General features: G+C 30.8%; 1 protein-coding gene across 1 annotated transcript in view; it reads right to left on the minus strand.

Annotated features, from left to right (window-relative positions):
- Positions 1-1069: 1069 nt before the first annotated feature.
- The window catches only part of LOC118198988 (putative monocarboxylate transporter 5), a 58013-nt gene continuing 32904 nt past the window's right edge, over positions 1070-26178 (minus strand). Inside the window, exons 4-7 of the mRNA XM_035370768.2 lie at positions 19658-20019; positions 11674-12019; positions 1974-2261; positions 1070-1688 (exon numbers count right to left, since the gene is read on the minus strand). Of these exons, the coding sequence (XP_035226659.1) occupies positions 1480-1688; positions 1974-2261; positions 11674-12019; positions 19658-20019 (1205 nt within the window). The 3' untranslated portion in view covers positions 1070-1479. The remainder of the gene's footprint in view (positions 1689-1973; positions 2262-11673; positions 12020-19657; positions 20020-26178) is intronic.

The raw sequence follows: 26178 nt of genomic DNA on the forward strand, positions 1-26178 counted from the left end.
TAAAATACAATATCGGGCATCCAACCGCCTGTTCCATGTGCCTTGAGATTTCTCCCGCTGTTTGCTGACTGTTTCTTCTTGCCTATAGGGCAATATACTGGTCGTCCGCTGCTGTGGTTGCTCGGTGACGACCACAGCTGAACCGTCAGACAGCTGTTTCTGTAGTTTGAAATGCTCTCCAAAGTGAAACAATGCTGTGAGCAATCCTGAACTCAACAGGCAGACTTGTCCCACTTCGACCTTCCACAGTCTTCCAAATGATTCGACCTCGGGTAAAAGCATCCAGATGTCGTCTAACAGATTTATTCGTCGACATTTCATACTGATGCAGCAACTCGCCGTCGTTTAAATTGATATATGCCGTGCAATTGCTTCCTAAAAATGCTGAGTTCACACCTCCACGAATCTTTACACCCCTCCGACACTCCCCCATTACGTCTAGCTGCATATATGCGCATATGCCTAATGTACCTGACCCTAGTCTATCTTTTGATTAGTCTTTGAGCCCTCTCCGCCTCTTCGTTCCACTGATAAGCTAATTTTTCAGCTTCGTCCTTAATTTTTGCACGCCAGTGTACGTCAAAGTGAATTTGAATAAACATAAGTAAATTACTTTGTCTTGGCAGAAAGGATAATTAAAGTTTTCAGTACCTTGAAGATGGATAAATGGAATGGCTTCGATTATTAATTTCAGTGTCACACAGCGAATAAATAAATCACTATATTCAATATTCCAAATAGGTTTCTTATTATACCTGCTCTTTCAACATTACCGAGAAAATTATAATTCTTAATGCATGGTTTAAGAATTTTTATGATAAAAGTATAAAAAAATAAGAATAACGGAACCTTTTTTTTATATAAGCACTGTTGAATGTTGTTATTTAGGAATGATATCGTATAACAAGAAAAAAGTAAAGCCGTGGGACTTATTCAGTAAATATTCTAATGCAAAAAACAATTAAGAAAACAATGTTTGTACAATCGTTTCTTTGCTTTGACACAAAAGAATATTTTGAATATTATGCATATTATGCACAAATGTATATTCTTGCGTAATTAGTAACTCTTTCTCTTGTATAAACTTTATTGGATCTTAGTAGATGTTAACATAGTTAAAGTTTTATAAGTATAACGCTGATTCATTAAATATGCAGAAAAAATAATTTCTGTAGAGATGCAATCAATAAGTTGAAATCAGTTGTTTGTCCACTATCATTTGCAACAAACTTCACTACAAAAAGAAAAGCCAAAGAACGTTGCAGATCGGCAATCAGCAGATGATTGACAGTACAAAAGGTTACTTCAGAGTGCTTCACGAAAGTTTTCCGCTTGCGTTTTATCCTTCGTTCTTTCTCTTACCGGCTTTATTCGGAAAGAATATTTTTAATGAAAATCAGAGTTGGTACATACTCTTGTAGTAATGTCTTTTACTGGCTTTTCTTTCCTGATAATGTAATGTCACTCTTCTTAATTTAGTCACCTATTTTTCTCATTTAAATTTGTTTCTTTAAGGTTATGTGTGTGGACGACATTTTTTTCCGTATCATTGTTTTCCATCTCTTTATTTTTATAATACATTTTAGCTACTACTGGTTCCAAAAGCCACAGTAGTCCAGATACCACGGAAATGGCTCCAGTCAAGTAGAACATACCGTCGTATGAGCCTACGTAATCCCTAAAATGGCCTAAAATTGAGAAAAGAACTTTGTTAGAAACGTGTTTATTAAAAATAAATCACTGAGAAGAAAGAGAAAATCACCAAATACCATTATTTATTTTCTGAAATAACAAAGTATTATCATTCAAAAAATTAGAATACTTGAAGTTTGGATTAGTAATTTTCTTCTCATATAATTCACGTAAATGGAAAAGAAAAGGAAATAAATACCTGAACAGTACTACCTGAGAGTTCCTCAACATAAATAAATAAAATACCTTAGGAAAGTAAAAGCATTTTTTTTCGTACTTACCGATTAGAGAGGGAATGCCGAAAGTAACTAACCCTGACAAAAATCCAACACACCCTATGCCAACTGACTGCATTTCTTGTTCTACATATTTCAATACCAGCACTGGAAAAAGGACGAGTATAGCTCCGGCTGTTATTCCATATAGAGCCAAGAGTGCCATGAACGTATACAACTCAAAGGCAAAAGGAAAAAGAGCTATGAATATTCCTTCTAGGAAGAGAGTCAGGGTCATGAAGGCTGGAATAGTCATGTATTTCTTGTCCGTTACCCAACCAAAGCAGAGTCGGCCTAGAGAAAGAAAGCGTATTTAAGGAGATTTAAAAGAATCTTGAAGTTCAGTAAGTGAGAAATTTAAAGCAACAATCGTATAATCATGGCTACAGAGTTTTAAGATGTAAGATTTTTTTTCCCATCATCATTTAAAAACAGACGATAGATACTATGCACACGATGTTGCAAACTGGCGCGAGAGGTTGCAAAAATGGTCGTGGTAACTTCTACGACGTCTTTATAACGTTGCCGACGACGCAAAATATCTGCCGTTGCTTCTTGGCAATTTGACGACGTCGCTGAAACGTCATGATATGACCGCTTTTAGACGTGGTCGTTTTAGCAATTTTCTCATGATTCATCAGCGTTATTTTTAGAATGAAATGGACTAAATATGCCCTTTCAAGAATCTGAAGTCCGCATAAGACTTTACTTTGAAATCTTTCATTACTTTATTTCATCTAAATGTATTAATCTAAGGTAGATTCATCTAAAGAAATATAAATTTAATATGAATACTTTTGAATTATTAAATTTAATTGGTACTAAAAATATGTGGTAAATTATTGTTTAAAATTTTGTTAAACTAATTAATACTTAAAATACTTTTTTTTATAAATATTATAGCAAAATATTTAAAAATGAAATTAATCTATAAAGTAAGTTATTAAGTTATGCATTTTATATATTTTAAAAAATCATGTTTCCGAAATCAATGCAAATCACATGTTAGCAATTACTTCACTACTGAAATATGATTTTCTTTATTATTTTTGAAGTAAGGACGAATTTATTTGACTTAATATGGTGACAGAACGAAAAAATTAATAGAAAAGAGAAAGAAATATTAACACTTTTCATGGAAAACAACAAAATTAATGGATTTGATAAATTACTAATAAATGTTGCCATAAAATTTAGAGAAACTGTACATTGCTCTTCAACCGTTGACATTCCATGTACATTATTTACTTTGCTGGATGCTTAATAAACGAACGTCCCGAGGTTTTGCACGCTTTGGCTAGCTGTCAAATTCGAAGTTCAAGTTCGAAGAATTTAACTGCGCAGTTACTTGAAAGCTAGACTTTCTAGCTGAGTGGCGAACAGCGGTAAAAGTAACGGAAAAATCCCAGCAGTTCTTTCAAGTAATTTGGTAAAGGGGCAATCTATGTAAGGCATTTGAAAAGACTGACATCATGTGTGAAATTGAATCAAGCAATAACTGATATAAATAATATTGCTTATATTAAAAGTAAATATCAATATCACTGTCAATCAAAGAACGCACTGTGAATCTTCTCATTGTTCTGTCCTTATCTATTTACTTCAACTGCCTTCAGCAAGTGAATTTGCATTGCTGTAAGCTCCCGTTTGGAAGCCTCTGAATTGAGGAAAATTCATCGTGAGAATGTGGAATTTTTGCTTATTTTGTTTGTGAATATGTGCTCTACAAGAAGATACCAAAAGTTTGGATACATCATTTAAAAAAGTATGGAATGCAACGAGTTACAATTTTAATCTTGAATATAGTGTTTGTGAAATTGTGTTCTGTTTTGGTGTTTTATGTGTTGCGGGTGATAAAATTTTGGATACATCATTTAAAGAATATCGAACGCAACAAGTTACAATGCTAATCTTGAATACAGTCGTGAAATTGTGTTCTGTTTTGGTGTTTTATGTGTTGCGGGTGATTAAAAAGTTATATGGTGGTTTGTGCCTCAGTTATAACGTCCTAAGTGCTATATCGTATATTATGCATATTAATGGATTATTGTGTTCATATTGAAAGGTTTGTTCTCAGAATTAATTCATATAAAACCATATAAAAATATATATATATTCATATAAAAAAAATAACATACAACGGTAAGGCATTTTATGGTTCTGCTGCAAATACAATCAGTGCAGAAGCAACAAAAATTCAAGCTGTTATGGTATGTTCATTATTTTCAAAATACATAGAAATTATTGGATTGGTACCAGTACTTAATATGACTGCTGAAGATGAATTAGATATATGTAACAGTTAGAAGCAGTACATTAAAATTAATAATAATGCACATTCTATACTATGATGTTTTTTGCATAGCATGCATAAAAGGTTAATGATTTGAAACAGTGTATGAAATGTATGATTGAAAAAATAGTGTTAAAGAAACATTAGCATTTCTATAAAATATTGTAATCTATAATTATGTGATATTTAATTGTGTATTATTAAAAAACACTAAATATTTTTTATTGATTGCAAATTGCAGATTTATTAATTTTCGTTTGGTATCTATTCTTCTAAACACTGTGTAATTCGCGTAAATAAATTTTTAAGTAAATTTTTTAAATATTGCCGTTATTCTATGTTTATTAGATTATCTCAATAAATAAATGTTGGAAATTAGGTTTTATTTTTTATTAAATTTAAGTATTTTCTATTGCCGTTATGTAAGTTTATTAGTTTATCACAATAAATGAATGTTAGAAATTAGGTTTTATTTATCTCAATAAATGAATGTTGGAAATTTGGTTTTATTTTCTATTAAATTTAAGTATATTCTATTTTCTTCGCTTATTTTTTATGTGCTTGTGATAGCAAAGAAATTGATAGTAAATAGAAACAAAAAGTTTCGAATCTTTGGAATATGGTAACAGGTAGTTTGGCGATATTTTGGTAAGGCGATAAAGGTTACTAGCTAGGGCTTTAGCAGTGTACATGGATAAAGTCAAGAGTGTGCGCAATACCATTTTTGTGCAATTCTGGGATTTTTTTTAAGTGAAAATAGGTCGACGTGTACATGGATGATACCGTGTATGTGCAGTTCTTAAAAACCTGGCAAGCAGTGGGTGATTCTGCACTTCCTCCCAATTTCGCACCTAATCTTCGTCATGATTAAGCATTTTTGTTCCATAAAAGTTCTAGTATAAGCGTAATTCGGCTAGCAGATTGTTGGAAAAAATGTTGAGAAAAAAAAAAAAAAAAAAAAGCCTTTACTTCGTGAAAACAAAATGGCGTCCAAAACAAAACTAGCAGGTTGCTGTAGCAGGGTTGGTCGCCAAATTTTCGCCAAAAAACCGCCAATTTACCATAATCCAAAGATTAACCAAAGTTTCATCGTGTGCTATTTAACGTACTTAGCTTACTATCGTATACTATATTATTAAATTTATTTCTGTACACTAACAAAAGGAAAGTTATTGATTACAAAAAGTGCATTAAATAATCACTGTAATCTACCACTATTCTAAAATGTAGAAACTAAAAATAAGTAAATACATTAATATATTATCAAAAGAAATGTTGTTAAGAAACATCAGAATTATTAGTAAATACTGCAATCCATAATTATTGCACTTTTAATTGCTTACTATTTAAAAAACACAAATATTTTTTTATTAATTGGAAATTTTAGTTCTGTTACCTTCCTTCTAATATTTATACTTTTAAACACTACTAGTTCATGTCTTTTCTTAAATAGTGCTGTCATATATGTTTTGTTAGGTTATTGATTCATTTTAGATATGAATATGGGAAGTTTTTTTTTTTTTTTGGTTATTAGATTTAGGTATATTTTTGTATGAAATATTTTTGATCACATTTATTAACTGCTTTATGCAGTCTTTCATTTGCATATCTGGAGATATAGAAGTTAATGGTTGTATTTTTTGCTATGAAAGGCGAGTAAATTTATACTTGAGTTCAGGTAAAATACAGATTAAGTTACCTAAAGAACCGCCTCCTAATTTGTCATGACTAGGGCAATTTTCAATGTCTCTGAGATTTAACAGAAATAAATGTGATAATGCTGTTATAATCAGAAACGCTCTTTTTAACCCACATACATAGCTTTACTTTTATTTATGTCTAATTGAGTTTTATTTACTTAAAACCTACTATTGATGTTATATATTTATAATAACCACTTTCATAATTACTCTCACTTAAGGAAAAAAATGATGAAATCTTGAATAATCTTAACTTAGAATTTAAGTTACTTAAAAACTATAATTTAAAGTACTGAAAATAATTAAGGCTATAATTAATTATGCATATTTAGTCTAAAGATAAAAAATTGTCTTATCTTCTGGTTTTCAGGAACTGATAAAATATTTCAACTTTAGATAAATACAAGGAATACAAAATTAAAAAAAAGAAGAAAAATATATTAATTATTAAGCTTATTTTTCAGCATAAATCAATATGTAACACAAGGACATAATAACGACATTTTCACAACTGTTGAAAAAAAGGTGGAATTTGGCGAACATTTAGGCGTTCTTTAAGACGTCGTGATACGATGCTTTCCCAACCAACCAAAATATCACCTGCGAAAGACGCAATAACGACGTCTATGCGACAAAACCCTCATCTGCATAGACGTAATAAAGACGTCTTTGCAATGGTTGCAAAACAGTGGATGTTCGCGGACATCTGGGCATCTTAAAAACGATATATTGCAACATTTTTGCAACGACGTTGCTGTGCTACTTGGGATAAATTAATTTTTTTCTCCACGTTAATCATACGCTATTTGATAAGGAAAGTTCAGTTGATATAAAATGCTATTTTCGCCACATTAAAGGCATAAATATTTTGACATATCTATACGAGATATATCAGCCATTATCAGAAGAATGAAAAATGTATGATGTTCTATTTATTTAAATACTTCATTGAATTTATTGATTTATGATCAGTAGAAAAATTAGCAATTAAAGCGAATTGGTAAATTTCTGTATTATTCTTCAAATTGCCATACACTGATATAATATCCACATGTTGATATCAGTAATAAAAAATGAGACTATGTTGCAATGTCTTTATCAGGAAATTTGGGAAAGAAAATTGTCATGTAAAATTATTAGAGTGGGAATGTGTGACGTTAACGGACTGAGTATAATACACAAGAATTGTTAGCTTGGTGAAATATAACTTAGGATATCATTCAAAAATGTTTCAAAATATCCGGAATCTCAGATACAATGGAAAGAATTAGAAATTATTTATCAGTGGGGGTTGGATACATTTTCAACTACGATAGCGAATAGGTTTACAACAACAACAGCAAGATGATGAGTGATCAGAAAATATAATTTGAAAATTAAGCACACCCTGGGGGAAGAAAACGTGACGGATGCCCTGTCAAGAAATAACGTCAGACGACGAGGGGAAAGAAATGATGTTTGTCAAGAAAGCAGCAAAAAATTTTGGATCCGTGGAAAACGATAGAAATGGAGTTGTATGTGGACTCAGAAAAAGTCGTCTTATTTAAAAGTCGTCTGACAATTTCGAACATCACTATATGACCGGCATGAGGAACAGACAGTGCACTATTGAAGTTATAGCTAGCCTTCTGTTCTATTCCAAATGTATAAATAAAAGCAACATATCACGCCCGATTACCTCAGTTAATTTAAGATTAAGTATTTTACAGGAATTGTTTGACGCACCACAATTAAGCCATTTGGAATCAGGAAAATAGTGTAAAGAGTCAGGTTATCAGTTTTGGTAGCCATTTGGGAATCAGAAAAATAGTATAAAGAGCCAAATAATCAGTTTGTTTTGTTCCATTGCAAAGTTAATTGTTACATTTATCCATCAATTAAAGTACATTGAACTTGGAGAATGAAACGAAATTTCGGAGACGCTCCGAGTGACCACGAAAGCATGCAGAAAAGAGGGAGAAAATTAACCTCATAATATCAAGTCCTGAAGAACGCGCAAGTTAATTAACAATATTAATTATAGCCTAGACAAATATAGCCCAATAACCGATTTTCCAAATAAAACTATCGGAATCAATTTATTAAAATTCCTACCCTCACAGTGAATAAAGTAAAAATAGATTCTTGTTCTTTGCAGTCGATCATTTCTCAGAATGGAAAGAACTAATTTCTCTCAACAAGGCATCCGCGAAAACGATTGCAGATTTATTTCTAAATAAATTTATTTCGAAATATGTCACCAATAATAGTGATATTCTATAATGGACTGAAATTCGTAATCCGAAATTTCGAGGAATGAGCGCAGAATTTGATATAAAATATCCTAAAATGGTTCCTTATCTATTGGAGTCAAATATCTAAAGTGCATAAATAGAATCGCATTTAAATAAAAATTATCACTTCTGCTGGGATGAATTTGCCTATGCTATAAGATCGACAAAACATGACGCAGTTGATAAGACAGCCGCAGAATTAGTTTCATACAGGAAACTGATTACATAGCTTGATAAACTCTTTTTCATAGAAGACATGACAGTAGAGTGCAGAATGAAAGATATACAGAAAATTAATCGATAGGACAACTAGCAATGTCTGATGATAAATTCGAATGCCATTTTGCAATTGAGTGTATTACGAAAATGGTGTTGTTTCTATCATGAACAAATAACGGAAAATGTGGACCAGGTTATGAAGTTCTACGAACGAGGTTGAAAGTTTTAAATAAAAAGATTTGGTTTAAGCCTTCTTCTGAGTTGGTCGTTACTCACATAAATAACGGAAAATGCGGACCAGGTGATGAAGTTCTACGAACGAAGTTGAAAGTTTTAAATAAAAAGATATGGTTTGCATGATTGGAATGCAAGATCTGCTTATTATTTTATTACATAAAAATTTTAAAATACGTTTAAGGTATATTTTACCCATTTTATCTCATAGCTGTATGTATGCAGTTATTATCTTTGATTTATATCGTTAATATTCAAGACGAAATTTAATTAATTAATTAATTAATTAATTTGTATTTATGGTAGGCAATGAGGTAATGTAAAATGGTGCCACTTCGAAATAACAGAAAATTCGAGTAAAATATGAGATCGCAGACATTTAGAGCATAAAAGATTTTGCCAAATTCTATGTAACAGAGTCACCTTTTAAAATCTCTATATCTGTATTTTACAAAATATAAAAGCGCATTAAAAGCAAGGAAATTCTTTTAGATGTATTTCTCATTATTATTAATATTGTGTGTTTGAGTTAGTTTAATTCGCATTCCATTTTTGAGTTATCAGATGTTTCGGTGTACTTGCTGAGTTAAAAACATTCGCGGAAATTTTTTCTTTGGTAACTACTGACTGCAGTAACAGTAGTATTAGTTAAATACTTTGCATTTCAGAACTATTATGGTATTAGTTCTGAAATGCAAAGTATTTATAACTTGTCTTCGGTCTAGCATTCATGGAAACATATACAATTCAGTATAATTAGGAAAGTTTAATCTTTCGATATGGGGTAGGGCTTTGTAGCCCAGATATCCGGGTGATGCATCAATCTACTGGAGACATACACTTGCTTTAGTCCTCCTTATATTTCTCAAAGCGCTCGTAGAATGCCTGTTTGGTATCTGGCACAGAGAGTTTGTTGTCTGGTTTCGGATAGCTTGAATTATATTGAAACTTTCATCTTACATTGTAGAGACATTAGGATATTTTTTTGGAAGCAGGCAAGATGACAAATTAGCAACGCCTTCGTCGGGAATCGAACCGTGGACCTCTGGAATATCAGCCCAGCGTGCAGAACCACTACACCACAAAGGCACGCTAGAAAAACGGGATAAATACCTTATAACATTATTACTACTTGATGAGAGCTGCCTGAGCTGCAAAACCGCAGCTGAGGCAGCTGAGGATGGTGGTTTGGTAAAACCATCGAAACTATTCCTGTGAAAATTTTGTAAATATAACGCTGATTTTTGTTGTTTGACTTCTGAATTAGTATCTTGGAAAATGTTTAATTAAAAAGCCTAATTTTTTTGCAGATATGCCTAGTAAATATATCTAATTTGAAATGATGGTAAAAATGTTATAGGTTCTATAGCAAACATTTTTTCGAAAAATTTACGAAAATTACTAAACATTACAAACTGTAAAAATAAATCAGAAAATGTCTACCAATTTTATTCGGATTGAACCTAAATTTCTAATTTTGAATGAGGAATCAAGTAAGTTTAATAAATAAAACAGATATTAATAAATATATACCAAATTCAATTAACTTTCAGGAGCTAAATTTGAGAGCTAATGTTTTAGAAAATACTTGTTTAGATGTATATTTAATATTTGAATTTCTTTTTTTTCTTTTTTCAGTAGTTAATTTTATGTTATCATTTATTCAATAATCTTGTTACTGGCAACATGTTTTATTTTATTATTGAGTTTTTGTGAACGGCAACAGTTGTTCATGTTTAATTTCGGTAGAATAACGTTGTTAGCCGCACTAAGCTGCAGGCATTTTTCTGTTAAAGAATATTTCATGTTTAGAATATTAATAAAGTTTATCTACAAGGCTGATTCTTTTTAGTTCAAGGCAACTATTTCGCAAGTTAAAGGTCAATTTTAACATAGGATGCAAACATAAACATTTTCGAAACGTTTTTACTTTCATAGACGCTGAGGCTCACAAAGAGATATGTGGAGTTTATTGTGTTGATTGCCTAATGGGACGCATCGGCCAGAACGTTGGTTAACTTCAAATAAAACTTCTCCAGAATGAAATTTTTTAAACCATTTCCGACTGGTATATTCCTCGGTGTATAGTGGTGAGTATTCCCGCTTGTCACGCGAGAGACTGGGGTTCAATTCCCCGCCTGACAGCCGCAAATATTTGCCTTGAACTAAGTAGAATCACGAACTAAGTAGAACGCTAGACAAACTTTATTGACATTCTAAACATGGAATATTCTTTAACAGAAAATTACTGCAGCATAGTGAGCTTAAGGACGCTGTTCTGCCGAAATTAAGCATGAACAACTGTTGCCGTGCACAAAAACTCAATAGTAAAATAAAACATGTTGCCAGTAACAATATTATTGTATAAATGATAACATGAAATTAAATACTGAGAAAATAAGTCAAAAGAAAAATAAATGCAAATATTAAATATACATCCAAACACTACTGATGCGAAATTTAGAAAACTTGGCATTCTGGCATAATTTGAATTATGGAATCGAAATACGGAAAAGAAGATAAGTCTGAATTAGTGTGAAATACTTATGTGAGAACAATGCTATATATAAATCAAATACATATACTAAATTGCACTATTGAGACATTTTTGAGACATGAGAAACGCACGTTAAACTTCGTTATTCGGCCAAGTAGAAAGAGAGAGATTCAGAGCTATCTTTTTTTTTTTTTTTTTCTTTTTCTTTTTCCTTTTTTTTGTTTTTTTATTTTTGTTTTTGTGCAGAGTGCACCTTCGTAGATCTGACTGAAAATAGAAATTTACCCCGAATTGTTGAAAGAAACTAAATAAAATGTTCAAGATTAATTACAGCTTCACAAAATCTTGTAAATATTTCAAATACACATTGCAGTTTAATTGTGTGGAATAAAATTGGACTCGCTATGTATGTATGTAAGTGTTATTTGCCTGAAGAAAGTTATGTGAATAAGGTAGATTTTCTGCGTAGAATTTATAAATGCAAACTTACCAATCAAATCTCCTATGGCCATGGCATTTATAAGGTATTTTCCATTAGTTTCTGGTATGCCTTTGTCTTTGCTGTAATCGACAATGACCGTGAGTATGGGTATGAAAATAATGATGTACGTCGACATGCATAAACTGATCAAAACATAGACAGGATTCGTATAAAGCTTCGCAATACTGATGAAGCTTTTTGCAATGGAGATGCGTTTTGGTGCTGGTATAGGTTCTTGGCTCGGCGTAGCTGAAGATTGCAACTCTGCGAGTTCTACGCTTTCTCTTTCTCTGTTTAAAACATCCCCTGATATGGAATATACAGATGAACTGCCTTCTGGCAACACGTTTCCATTCTGAAAAGGAATCTGAAATAAATTCGAGTTCCTCACGAATATATGCCTATTGTAACTTAATAGATATTGAACTAAAACAAGCTATAAATGTAAATGCAATACAACAAAAATCTTCTCAAAACAATAGAACTTGTAAGTAATTGTAATTATTTTGTTACTTTAAAGATAAAACCTAGTTTCGGAAATTTTATTGTAAATTAAGAAGCAGTCGATTATGCACTAGCCTTTCTGCTTTTAAGCTATGTAAGTACTCCTTCCAAAAAGATCATGAAAAATATCTAAACTAGAAAAAGATGTGATGAAGCAACTATTAAAGTCTGTTTAACTGAGGTTTGTTACGAGAATAGATTCATCCTAGCTGAGTGCCGAAAACTTAATGATTCATTATATCAGACTTATTTGAGGGTGGATATCTTAAGAGATTAATTCTGGTTATTAGTAATTAAATTCTTAATTTTGTTTAATAGTGCGCATTAGTAGAAGAAATTAGTTGCTCTTCTTCGGCTATCATATTTATGCGAAATTCCATTTCAGGAAAACCACAGTAATTTCTTTATTTAGATAATATACTGCCTTTAACTGAATTTTCCATTTTTTTGATGTCTTTTCATGTACGTACCATTAAAATCCAAATGTCATACAACTTGTTTTAAGGTTTTTATTATAATAGGAGAGCGAACGTATTCGAACTTTGACAATGTAAAATTTTCGGTAAGTCAAACTGGTAGAAATTTACTTGAAACTTAATGATAACGTTTTTTCCGAAAATTAGAATTTCTTTAAGTCAAGATATTAAGCAACTTAAATAGTTTAAAATGATGCTGAAATTATTATTATGATTTACATTTCTTTCTATATAAGCTGACGAGAAACGTTATCCTTAAGTCATGAAGTCATTCTCCAAATTAACTTTGCACAGTTTTGAAATAAAAAAGAATAGTGAATTCTTATTAAGGGGTTACCACTGCAACCAGGACAATAAATTACCCATTAAATAGAGTTACTTGTTACCTGAGGCTGTAAGACTAGCCCTGTTTTCGATAAAAGTCAACAAAATACGTATATATAATTTGAAAGCAGTTAGCAGCGTATACTTAGAATTCCCGAAGCAGTGTTAAATGTTGGCATACGGTTTTTCTATTTTTTATCAGTTCATCACATCAGTACTCGGCTTCTTCATAAGGTACTTCTCCCGCCTTCTTGGCAAGCCTTCGTAGTGTGGTGGTCTGCACGCTGGGCGCGTATTCCAGTTGTCCGTAGTTCGATTCCTGGCGAAGGCGTTGCTCATTTTTCATCTCTACTGCTTCCCCTCCAAAAAAAACCCTGATGTCTCTGCATCTTATTAAAATAGCTTATAAAACCTTTTTTCGCTTTTTATTATTAATTTTCTATGTGTTAACTTTATTTATTAAATATCATTCTCTTTGCACTTATGCCACAAAAAATCCAATTCAGCAGCAGAATCACAAAATATTTTAAAACACCACATCTTTAGAATTTCCGATAAACAGTCTTGCCTCGTTGTCGATAAAATTCTTTTATTCCGTATAGTGTTGCCACTGCTCGCTTTCAAATCTCTGAGATTGTTAATCAAAAATTAATTCGTTTCACAAAATATGAATTAAATAATAAAAAAATATTTATTGACATTCTACGAAAATATTAAATATTTTTAATTAGACAAATAATATTTTTAATGCTTTTTAATTATTTAACTTAATCCGATTCAAAAGTTGGAAACAAATATTCTTAAGAACTGGGTCTACTGCTTAATAGCTTAGCTTGTAAATTCACAATAGACAGATTCAATTTGAAAGACAAATGTCCTTCATTTTGCCGAATGGCAACAGACTCGAATGAAAAATGAAAAGACGTATTTATACTGACTCGATGCAAAATCCCACTTTGAGACCAATAACCCTTTCTGAGGTAATAAATAAAATAAAATTATGCATTTTGCTTAATTGTCTACGATGTTTTCTTGAATTGTATTCTGATAAACATTAATAACGTATTTTAAAGAATTTACATGTAAAAGCAAAATAACACATAATATATCATTGCGAATAAAAGTATTTTTAAATTAATATTTAATTATTTCTGAAATAAACATTGATAATTTTAGTTGAGCTTGGTTACAAATATGGTACTACTTTTATATTGTAGCATTCTCATTGGATTGTGTTTCTTGTGATATTTTGTAGTCACTTTGCTTAATCTAACGTAGGTCAAATATAGTAGATGTGGAATTAGGTATTACCATCCATTTGCAACCATCTGTAGGTATCTAAATTCTTGGGTGTTTTTTCCAAAACTTCGTAATAAAAACAATTAGCCAATCAGGTTTGTCATTAACCTCCGACGTCTGTAGAGATTGAAGCAATTTTTAAATTATTTCGTGGGAAGGCTTCGATGCTTTTTCAAGAGTATTTTACCCCATTATGTGAATATGATTCGAAAATTGAAGGGTTGAAATTGCAGATTTCCTCAGTAGCTTTAATCAAATGTTTAATCTGTAGCTTTAGAAAATGGCAGTTGACATTTGGGATGATCACTTCGTCCATAGGTTACGGAATTAAAATGACATACGGACGCATGAATATGAATTCAACTGCTTTCATTCGTTTCATTTTTGTATAGTCGTTACAGTTAGCCACAATAAAATCGGTTTTTCACTTCTCTTTTTGAAATTTTTTTATCTGTTTCTTTGATTACTAGTGGCTTCTAACCAAAGTAAGGAAAATATCATTGCTTTAAAGTTAGCTATGTAATGTGTACGGATTAATATTTTAAAAGCAATTTGCTGTCAAAATTTATCCTATTACGAAAGGGTAAAATTTATTGGTGCCGGTCATTTTTCATCTAGCGTCACATTATTCGATCTTTTGTTCCACAGAACTTTTAGGAGCGATAAGATAACACTTTTTTTTAACATAATTTGAAAAAAAAATTTTGTTTCATTCAAGGTATAAATATTTAAAGGTTTGACACTTTTCACAATGTCGTATTTCACTCTTTCTAGGAAAGTGCTACCTATCGATGCCGATTATCCCCAAACCGTCTTCAAAACAACCAGTGTTTTCCTTTAAATCATTTAATCTAAGCTTTACTTCAAAAAACGTTCTGGCTTCCAAATTTCTTTTCTATTTCAAATGCTATTTCCTTTAAGAGTATTTCTGACGTAGGCAGATATTTAGATGTGACATTGTTGAGAACGTCTAAAAGTACAGTTTATCATATCCTTAATACTTTGACTGCCGTGTCTCCCATATTCGGCTGACGGCAAAATTTCTGATCAGGCCGCCCCATCCGTATTAGGGTGACAATTCTTGAGTATTAACGAGGTAAAGTTTGAAAAATGATTGCTGACAGCTGAAAGAAAGAAGCTGCTTTTTGCCGACAGCTAAATTCATTCCGTTCATTCCGAAACTTCGACTTTTGAAGACCTTTTATTTTTGAGCTTCTCTTTTGAAGGAGGAACCTTATTCAAAGATACTCTTAGTATAATACGCATTTTGGCAAATGTTGCTTTGGGCAATTCGCATTTTTTGTGTTCTATAGTTAATTTAGCTTTTTCACCAAACATTCACTAATTTCGTGCTCCAGAACAACTAAGAAGAAATTTTGCTGTAGAATTGTGGGATTATTTTTTGAGAAACCAATCTAAAATAAAACAAAAGGGTTTATTGGTTGAAGCTCTCAGTGCCCACACTTTCAGACCTAGATTACTTGGACACTAAACGATAAGGTAGAAATTGCAATGGAGCTTGAAAAATACGTACATTAAATTATCTACGGATATGTAAATTTTAATCTCTTCTTGATATGCAGACGATAAGTGATTTTGTTGGCTTCTAAATGATGTAGGAAAGTAATAAAGAAAAATCGAAAATGAAATTCCTAGAAGAAAAAAATAGAATTAAAAATAAATGCTTTCCTTCTGCTGAACGAAAATGTTTTCAGCCTGTAAGTTTGAAAATCACCAAACAGTAGAAGTTCGCGTCTCCAGAGGGGCTTTATAACAATGTACACTGCTAAAAAAAAAAAAAAAAAAAAAAAAGGGACAGTGCTATATCTTCCGTTCTTCTGGGGCGATTCACGAAATTCAAATTGCGTTCTTCATGTCTCGAAAGCGCGACTTAGGATATAGATTAGATTTATATATAGCACTATTCTAACATAGGTATTTTGACACAAAATCGGACTTTTTCTGAAATAACATACCAATTTTTTTACATATTTCGATTCTACGACTCAAATTATGCCAGAATACCAAGTTTTGTAAAAATCGTAACAGTAGTTTTTGAAATATTAACTCTCAAAATTTTTGCTTTTCAATGTTAATTGAATTTGGCAAATATTTATTTATATCTCTTTTTTTTATTAAATTTTTTTGATTTTTTCTCTCACATTTCCAAATTTAGGTACATTCCAAATAAAATTTACCCATTTTTTGTGTTTTATTTTTTAAATTTCTATTTTTAAATAATTTTTATAAATTTTTCGAAAAAAATTTTGTATTATAACCTATAAAAGTTTTACCATCATCTTAAAGTAGGTATATTTTTAAGCATATCTGCAAAAAATTAGACTTTTTTATTCAAAATTTTCTAAGATATACACAAATTTAGATATTTTCGCGTTTTGAAATTTGGCATCTTTTTTTTGAGCGATAATAACGCCAAATGTGGTCTATGGATTTTTGTTACACTGTATTGCCACAGCTATTTTTAACCTTAAATTTCAAGTAAAATTTTACGGAGAATTAATTATATGACATTTTTTCCCTCAATGATGCGTAATAAATATTTATTAATACTATATGAAAAGCTATTTTTTTAAATAAATTTTTAAATATTTTTTTAAATAAATTTTTAAATATTTTTTTAAATTTCTCTCTAGCTTTTTTTTTTTTTTTTTTTTTTTTTAAATAAGAGTAAATTTTTCTAAGAGTAAATTTTTACCTTCGGCGTTTTATCGTCTGCTATTTTACTTCCTTTAAGTCGAATTGTCTAAAACTAAGAATTTTCGTTTGATGTTTATTTGAATTTTATGACATTAACTGCACAATTTATTTCTAAACAAACTGATGCTTTTGAAATGGCTGAAAGAGCGGCTGGTACTATCATCCATATTTTTAAAGCACAGTATATTTTTATAGAAACATAAGATTTAGAATAATCATTTTTATAAAAGTCAAATTATGATATAAATATACAACCTTCTAGAGACTGAATTAATGGAAGTTCAATGGTTATGTAGAAATTATCTGCAGCTACTTAATCGCTGGATAAGTTAGCAGATTCCGTGGACAAGTAAGAATAATTATATAAACGACACCCAACATTCTGAATTCAATTAACAACGAGGATACGATGTTTATTAAATGAATTCAAGAAGTTTTAAAACATAAAAAATCAACTCATTTTTTATCCTAAAATGTATTTTTGTGCATAGCGTATTTTCATTATTCTAATTTAAAATTCTAATACTTCTTAAAATTCTAATTTAGAATGTAATTGTCAAGAACTGATTCCTAATCATCAGTAATATAATAAGTAATTATTACGGTTACTAATAAATCCTTCTTATAAAGTAATTGCAAATATTTCAAAAAACATTCTGTCTGAATGCAAATATTTTTCTGTGCAAATATTTTAAATTTTATATTAATGAAGATTGCACACGATATTATTTAACTGCACTTCAATTCTTAACGTCAGTTCTAGTAGAAGTTACAAATCAATTATATTTAATTAAGGATTGAATTGGAATTGGATTATTTAATTATGGCAAAGCACACGAGGGCTATCTGCCTAAAGGGAGGGATGCCTTCGTGGAGGACTTTCTAAGGGAAACTGGCTCGTATACACGTTACACATCGGGAAAACCACGAAAACACCCATGCAACCAGCCCGTTCGCGGGATTCGAACCTCGGACCGAACTACCAGTGATCAGCGTCTTTACCGCTCGGCCGTTTGTGGGCTTTTATGAAATGGAAGGCGATAACTTTATTTAAAATGATTGTCAGAAATACCAAAATGTTTCGAAAAGTTGGATACTTTTTAATATACTTTCAGAATGCTTAAAGAAAAAGAGAAGAAAAATAAATTTTTTCGTAAAATTTAGTATTTGTATTTTTTTTAATTTAAAACTTTTCAATGTTATGATATTTGATTCTTGCAATTTCAAAAATAAAATATTTGACTAAAATATGAATAACATTTTAAGAAACCAAATGTAGGATAAAATTATGTAAAACAATGGCCACAATGATAAAACTGTTTAAAGCAGTTTATGCAAGTCATCCTAAGTTAAAATATCGGTTATACATCTCTCTTATTCATATATATTTTTTCTGAACGAAACATTGAAAGGTGTGTTAACTGTGCTTTACTGTATTTTCTCTTTTAATATATGCAGTTTTCAAATGCATCGTAGTCTGGGTTACAAAGTATTCTTCCGAATGAAACGCAATTCAATAAATAAAATCAAAGTTTGGAAAATTTATATTAAAAATGCTCAGTTCGAAGGAATAAATAGAAAATTTTAAAACAATTATCTGAAGAGACAATGCAACACAAACAATTAAAATAAAAGTATAAAAATTTAAAAATTACCTAAAATAATAACTATGACAAATATATATATATATATAAAGAAAACTATTTGAAAAAATAAACGCTGCACCTTTATTTACGCAGTTCGAATAGGTAAATAGAAATTTTTAAAACAGTTATTCGAAAAAAAAAAAAAAAAAAAAAAAAAAAAACATGCATCTTAAACAATTAAAATGAAATTCGAAAAAGAAAAAATATAAAATAATAAGTTATAATTAAAAATATAATATAAAGAATATTATTTGGAAAAAAGGAACGATGGTGACTTTTTTTCCTCTCACGGGAAAGGAAACTAGGTTGCCATATATTAAGAAGTTCGCCAAGTGAAGTATTCTTGGCGTAAACTGACAAAAAGTGCCAACATAAATTTGTGAATTTCTCCGTAAATTTCGCTCCAAATTTTACAAAATTTCATATTTAGGCGTAATTTGAGTCGTAGAATCGAAATATGTAAAAATATTGGTATGTTATTTCAGAAAAAGTCCGATTTTGTGTCAAAATACCTATGTTAGAATAGTGCTATATATAAATCTAATATATATCCTAAGTCGCGCTTTCGAGACATGAAGAACGCAATTTGAATTTTGTCAATCGGCCCAGTAGATCGGGAGATATAGGACTGTCCTTTTTTTTTTTTTTTTTTTTTTTTTTTTGAGCAGTGTACATTACATGGGAGCAAACTGGTCGGGACAAAAATAATCTGACCTAAATAAGCGGAGTTTCGTACTATCTGACTAATTTGCTGTTTGAAGAGATTTAACTGTAATTCGCAACCTTACAGATTCCTGGATGATTTAGTTACTCTACAAACAACCGCACTATTAAAAGTTTTAGAACTTTTAAAATTTAAATACTGTTTTTCAACATAGCTTTATTTAGCAATTCCAATAATTTTTCATATATCTTTCAAAAATATTTATTAGAAAAGTTCGATTACCGAAAATCGTAAAATACATGAATATAAATCATAAAATTTACCATCTTTTAGAAAAATACAATGAATAAAACAATTCTGACCTGTGAAAAACGCCTGTCATCCATATGCGGAGACTCTGTAATTTTGTACAATTTACAGATGACACCATCCTGCGATCTCCTCTTTACAAAATTTTCCATTTGACCTAGCAGTCCACTGGGCGTTTCCTTCTGAAAATTGTATCTGTATGCACTACATACTTCGACTTCTTCTACAGGACAATTGCTAAGAGACGTTGATCTTACAAGTCTGATTCCGCATTTTTTTATACATTCATCTTCCTTCTCCTTTTCCGTTGAGATTACAGTATTATCTTTTTCCGTGGAAATTATTATGTTCTCCTTTTCTGTTGAAACTATGGTGTCCATTGTTTCAACTGATTTTTTGGAATTAACCAATGCCCCTACAATAAAAAATATGAAGTTACCAGAAGAAAATTCCGATTTCTTTAATTATTTAGTAATCTGCAAATGAATTTCTATATTTATTGCACTGTTTAAAAAGTTAAAGAACTTAATTTTTTTTCTACCGAGCAGAATGATTTCTATAGTATATCTGAACGTTTGTTCAATTAAAATATTGTGGATTAAAAATGCATCAGTAACACATATCAATCCACTTTGAACACTAAATGAAATTTTGTGTATTTGATTTTAAGCAGCTGATACCTTTCGTGGTGGACCAAATGACTAAGCAGAGACAAATTAGAAATTGTCATCACTCAGTTTATTACAAACTAGGAGCATAATTAGTTTCTATTGGACTTTTTATTGCTAGGTACACTGCTCAAAAAAAAAAAAAAAAAAAAAAAAAAAAAAAAAAAAAAAAAATGGGACAGTGCTATATTTCCCGTTCTACTGGGGCGATTGACAAAATTCAAACTACGTTTTTCATGTCTCGAAAGCGCGACTTAGGATATATATTAGATTTATATATAGTACTATTCTAACATAGGTATTTTGACACAAAATCGGACTTTTTCTGAAATAACATACCAATGTTTTTACATATTTCGATTCTACGACTCAAATTACGCCAGAATACCAAGTTTTGTAAAAATCGTACGAATAGTTTTTAAAATATTAGCTCTCAAAATTTTAGCTCCTCAATGTTAATTGAATTTGGCAAATATTTATTAATATCTCTTTTTTCATTAAACGTTTTTGATTTTTTCTCTCACATTTCGAAATTTTGGTTCATTCCAAATAAAATTTACCCATTTTTTGCGTTTTATTTTTTAAATTTTTATTTTTAAATAATTTCTCTAGATTTTTCGAAAAAAATTTTGAATTATAACCTATAAAATTTTTATCATCATCTTAAAGTAGGTGTATTTTTAAGCATATCTGCAAAAAATTAGACTTTTTTACTCAAAATTTTCTAAGATATACACGAATTTACATAATTTCGCGTTTTGAAATTTGGCACCTTTTTTTGAGCGATAATAACGCCAAATGTGGTCTATGGATTTTTGTTACACTAAATTGCCACAGCTATTTTTAACCTTAAACTTCAAGTAAAATTTTACGGAGAATTAATTATATGACATTTTTTCCCTCAATGATGCGTAATAAATATTTATTAATACTATATGAAAGGCTATTTTTTTTAAATTATAGATGATATTATTCAAATTTTTTACTATTTTTTTAAAAATTTCTCTCGTATCTTTTCTTTTTTTTTAAAAATTTAAGAGTAAGTTTTTGTAAGAGTAAATTTTTACCTTCGGCGTTTTATCCTCTGCTACTTTACTTCGTTTAAATCGAATTGTCTAAAACTGAGAATTTTCGTTTGATATTTATTTGAATTTTATGACATTAACTGCATAATTTATTTCTAAACAAACTATTGCTTTTGAAGTGGCTGAAAGGGCGGCTGATACTATTGTCCATATTTTTAAAGCACAATATATTTTTATAGAAACATAATATTTAGAATAATCATTTTTTATAAAAGTCAAATTATGATATAAACATACAACCCTCTAGAGACTGAATTAATGGAAGTTCAATGGTTATGTAGAAATGATCTGCAGCTACTTAATGGCTGGATAAGTCAGCAGATTCTGTGGACAAGTAAGAATAATTATATAAACGACACCAACATTCTGGATTCAATAAACAACGAGGATACGATGTTTACTAAATGAATTTAAGAAGTTTTAAAACATAAAAAATCAACTCATTTTTTTCCTAAAATGTATTTTTGTGCGTAGCGTATTTTCATTATATCCTTAAAATTCTAATTTAGAATGTAATTGTCAAGAACTGAATCCTAATCATCAGTAATATAATAAGTAATTATTACTGTTATTAATAAATCCTTCTTATAAAGTAATTGCAAATATTTCAAAAAACTTTCTGTCTGAATGCAAACATTTTTCTATGCAAATATATTTAATTTTATATTAATCAAGATTGCACACCATATTACTTATTTCCACTTCAATTCTTACCGTCAGTTCTAGTAGAATTTACAAATCAATTATATTTAATTAAGGATTGAATTGGATTATTTAATTATGGCAAAGCACACGAGGGCTATCTGCCTAAAGGGAGGGATGCCTTCGTGGAGGACTTTCTAAGGGAAACTGGCTCGTATACACGTTACACATGGGGAAAACCACAAAACCGCCCATGCGGCCAGCCCGTTCGCGGGATTCGAAACTCGAACCGAACTACCAGTGTTCAGCGTCTTTGCCGCTCGGCTGTTGGTGGGCTATTTAATTAAGGAATGACCATCTAAGTTAAGGAACAGCCTACCGTAACAACATTTCAATTATTCGTTCCGTATCTTTCATGTTACTCCCGATTGGCTAGCTACATGATTTTTAATGAGTATTCGGATTTTACTAGTAACTTCACTTGGAAATCGCGCTTAAACTAGGTTAGTTGGTTATTTGAACATAGAAAGAACATGAGAGCTATTTGATTAAGATGCTTTCATAGAGAATCTTTGTAAAGAGAACCTAAAAAACTACGAAAACCAACCATGCAGCCTGGGTTAGACTGAGCAGCAAACAATTAGTATTTAACAATCTTTTCTTTTTCAAATGCTAGGCAACTGATGAGGCTCCAATTAAATCTCCAATTTAATATTTTATTTGTAAATATTTAAAATATTGTTGTATTCTTTGACACAAAAAGGAGAATTTAAGTTTTGTTAACTCGTTAGTAAACTACCAAGCCGTAGTGCAAATGAATATTCAATTTCTTTGGCAATGATTGTATTCACTTAATATTCTTGGAATATGAGCTAAAGAAGGAACGTTCTCGGAAAATTAAAGAAGTTTTTAAATCCAGTGATATTAGGTTTGTCTTACAAGCTCAGGATCAAAACGATTCTGCAATTGCCCGAGTAGTTGACTTGTAAATGGATGTGAATTAAGCAGATGACTTTTAATCTTACGTTATTCAGCCAGAAAACGTATTCCAAATGTTTTGTATTGCATGACAATGCATCTTTTCATTATTCAATAACCAGTCGGAGAACCGCTTGTGTTCCGAAAATAAGTATGTATATTCAATCGTCCTGCATGTTCTTCAAATTTGTCTTCTTGTCATTTTTTTTTTCTTTCTCAAAAACTAAAGTTGCCTCTCAAAGGAAAGTTTTTTGACATTGAAGAGACAAAATTAATATGAAATCTACTTTTAGAGGCATGTGAAAAACAGATCTCTACAAACCTTCTCTTCCATTACATGTTGTGCAGTCAGACAAAAAGTTACATTAGCGTAAATTCTATAATCTATTTTTATTACACTCTGATTACTTTATTAACATACAGTGAATATATACTAAATCTTTAAATTTAGCTTAAGTAATTCGGAATTTTTGACGGAATTGTTGTCGGAACTAGGACTTAGAAGATAAGTCAAATTAAATATTTCGATAACCCAGTAAATTCAAGTTCGAAATTTCAATATTTTATTTTCGGAGGGAGGGGAAATGTTTTCAGTTTTGGTCCATTATACTAAGTATATTTGCTTCGATTTTTTATTTTTCCATAAAAGCGAAAATTTTACGCATGGTATACATATAACGCATAGCTTCAAATTAAAATTTAATAATATACAGAGTGGTTATAATTAAAGTTCCACATTGAAACGGTCATAAAAGGAAAACTACTGGATCAAATGTTATCAAACTTGGAAAATCGTGTAAAGGAGGTCATGGGAATTTATTTTCCGCGAAAAAAAGGAAGTTCGAAACCTCACCACCAGGGGGGAAATGGCGCTGTATGAAATATTGTTAAACGAAATATGGGTCGGAATCTAACTTAACCTTTTGTTAAACGGGTTTAATATGTTGTATACCCTTAAGAAACTTTGAAGTAGGCAAATTATTATTTAAAGAAGTTAAATTCGATAAATGTCGAGTGCGCCATCCCTGTAAGTGAGAATTTCGTCCGTGAAAACCACGAATTAGCGATTAGAAAATGTGAGATCGCAAATCACTCTCACAAGTGCGTACAATCTGGAAATCGTTTTCTTACAGATCGCTAATTTTTAATTTTTTAAGCCTGAATTCGGCACTAAAACATGAAGATACTGATTCAAAACGCTTTTAATCGATTTGGGCCAAAGAAATCTCTCATGTTATCTATCTAGTTCCATTGCATTCTCCTACTGCATTCGATTGCATAACAGTCATTTCACACCGTTTACTGTTGAATGACAGCTAGTTTTATAACTGAACCATTTTTTTCTGAAGAGCAGTCGACAGCTGGACCACTGCGATTGCAGCTCACTTAGAGCCAATATTAAAATGTTTCGTGATACATGAACTGCAGTAACGTGGCATTTTAGATACTACGATTTTTATGCTGGGCTGGGCACCACCTCAAGAGTGTCGCATAGTTACTTAGGCAACATTTCACGAATGAACGTCTTATAGGCCAAAACTTCCCCTCTTCCCACCAGACCTCAACCTCTGTGACTTTTGTCTATGAGGTTATCTCAAAAGCACTGTTTATGGTGATAATCTAAACAATTTGGCAGAAATGAAAAATGTGATACACTGAAGTCGCTGAACACTGGTAGTTCGGTCCGAGGTTCGAATCCCGCGAACGGGCTGGCTGCATGGGCATTTTTGTGGTTTTCCCCATGTGTAACGTGTATGCGAGCCAGTTTCCCTTAGAAAGTCCTCCAGGAAGGCATCCCTCCCCTTTGGCAGATAGCTGTAGTGTGCTTTGTCATAATAAAATAAACCAAAACCTTTTGATGAAACCAGTCTTTCCTTTCATCTCATAGCTTCAAAATGTTTAGCCTCTAAAGACTGATAATGGCTCTGACGAAATACTTCTTGAAGAACTTTCTAAGGGAAACCAGCTGTCATACGCGGTACACATGGAAAATCCACGAAAACGCCCATGCAACCAGCCCGTTTACCGGGGTTCGAACCCCGGAGTGAACTACCAGTGTTCAGCAACTTTACCGCTCGAACGTTTGTGGGCCTTTATGAAATGGAAGGCGATAACTTTATTTAAAATGATTGTCAGAAATACCAAAATGTTTCGAAAAGTTGGATACTTTTCAATATACTTTCAGAATGCGTAAAGGAACAGAGAAGAAAAATAAATTTTTTCGTAAAATTTAGTATTCGTATTTTTTTAAATTTGAAACTTTTCAATCTTATGATATTTGATTCTTGCGATTTCAAAAATAAAATATTTGACTAAAATATGAATAACATTTTAAGAAACCAAATGTAGGATAAAATTGTGTAAAGCAATGGGCACAATGATAAAACTGTTTAAAGCAGTGTATGCAAGTCATCCTAAGTTAAAATATCGGTTATACATCTCTCTTATTTATATATATTTTTTTCTGAACGGAACATTGAAAGGCGTGTAAAACTGTGCTTTACTGCATTTTCTCTTTTAATATAGTATGCAGTTTTCAAACGCTTCGTAGTCTGGGTTACAAAGTATTCTTCCGAAAAAAACGCAGTTCAAATAAATAAAATGAAATTCTGGAAAATTGATATTAATAAATATATTTAAAATGCTCAGTTCGAAGGAATAAATAGAAAATTTTAAAACAATTATCTGAAGAGACAATGCAACACAAACAAAAGTATAAAAATTTAAAAATTACCTAAAATAATAGCTATGACGAAAGTATATATATATAGAAAACTATTTGAAAAAAAAAATAAATAAATAAACGCTGCATCTTTATTTACGCAGTTCGAATAGGTAAATAGAAATTTTTAAAACAGTTATTCGGAAAAAAAAAAAAAAAAAAAAAAAAAACATGCAACTTAAACAATTAAAATGAAATTCGAAAAGAAAAAATTACAAATAAAAGTTATAATTAAAAATATAATATAAAGAATATTATTTGGAAAAAAGGAACTATGGTGACTTTTTTTCCTAAGGAAACTAGGTTGCCATATATTAAGAAGTTCGCCAAGTGAAGTATTCTTGGCGCAAACTGACAAAAAAGTGCCAACATAAATTTGTGAATTTCTCCGTAAATTTCGCTCCAAATTTTACAAAATTTCATATTTAGGCGTAATTTGAGTCGTAGAATCGAAATATGTAAAAAAATTGGTATGTTAT

Source organism: Stegodyphus dumicola, chromosome 1 (assembly GCF_044657685.1).
Source record: "Stegodyphus dumicola isolate Sdum_Otavi_A_Nest chromosome 1, ASM4465768v1".
Taxonomy (NCBI): Eukaryota; Metazoa; Arthropoda; class Arachnida; order Araneae; family Eresidae; genus Stegodyphus; species Stegodyphus dumicola.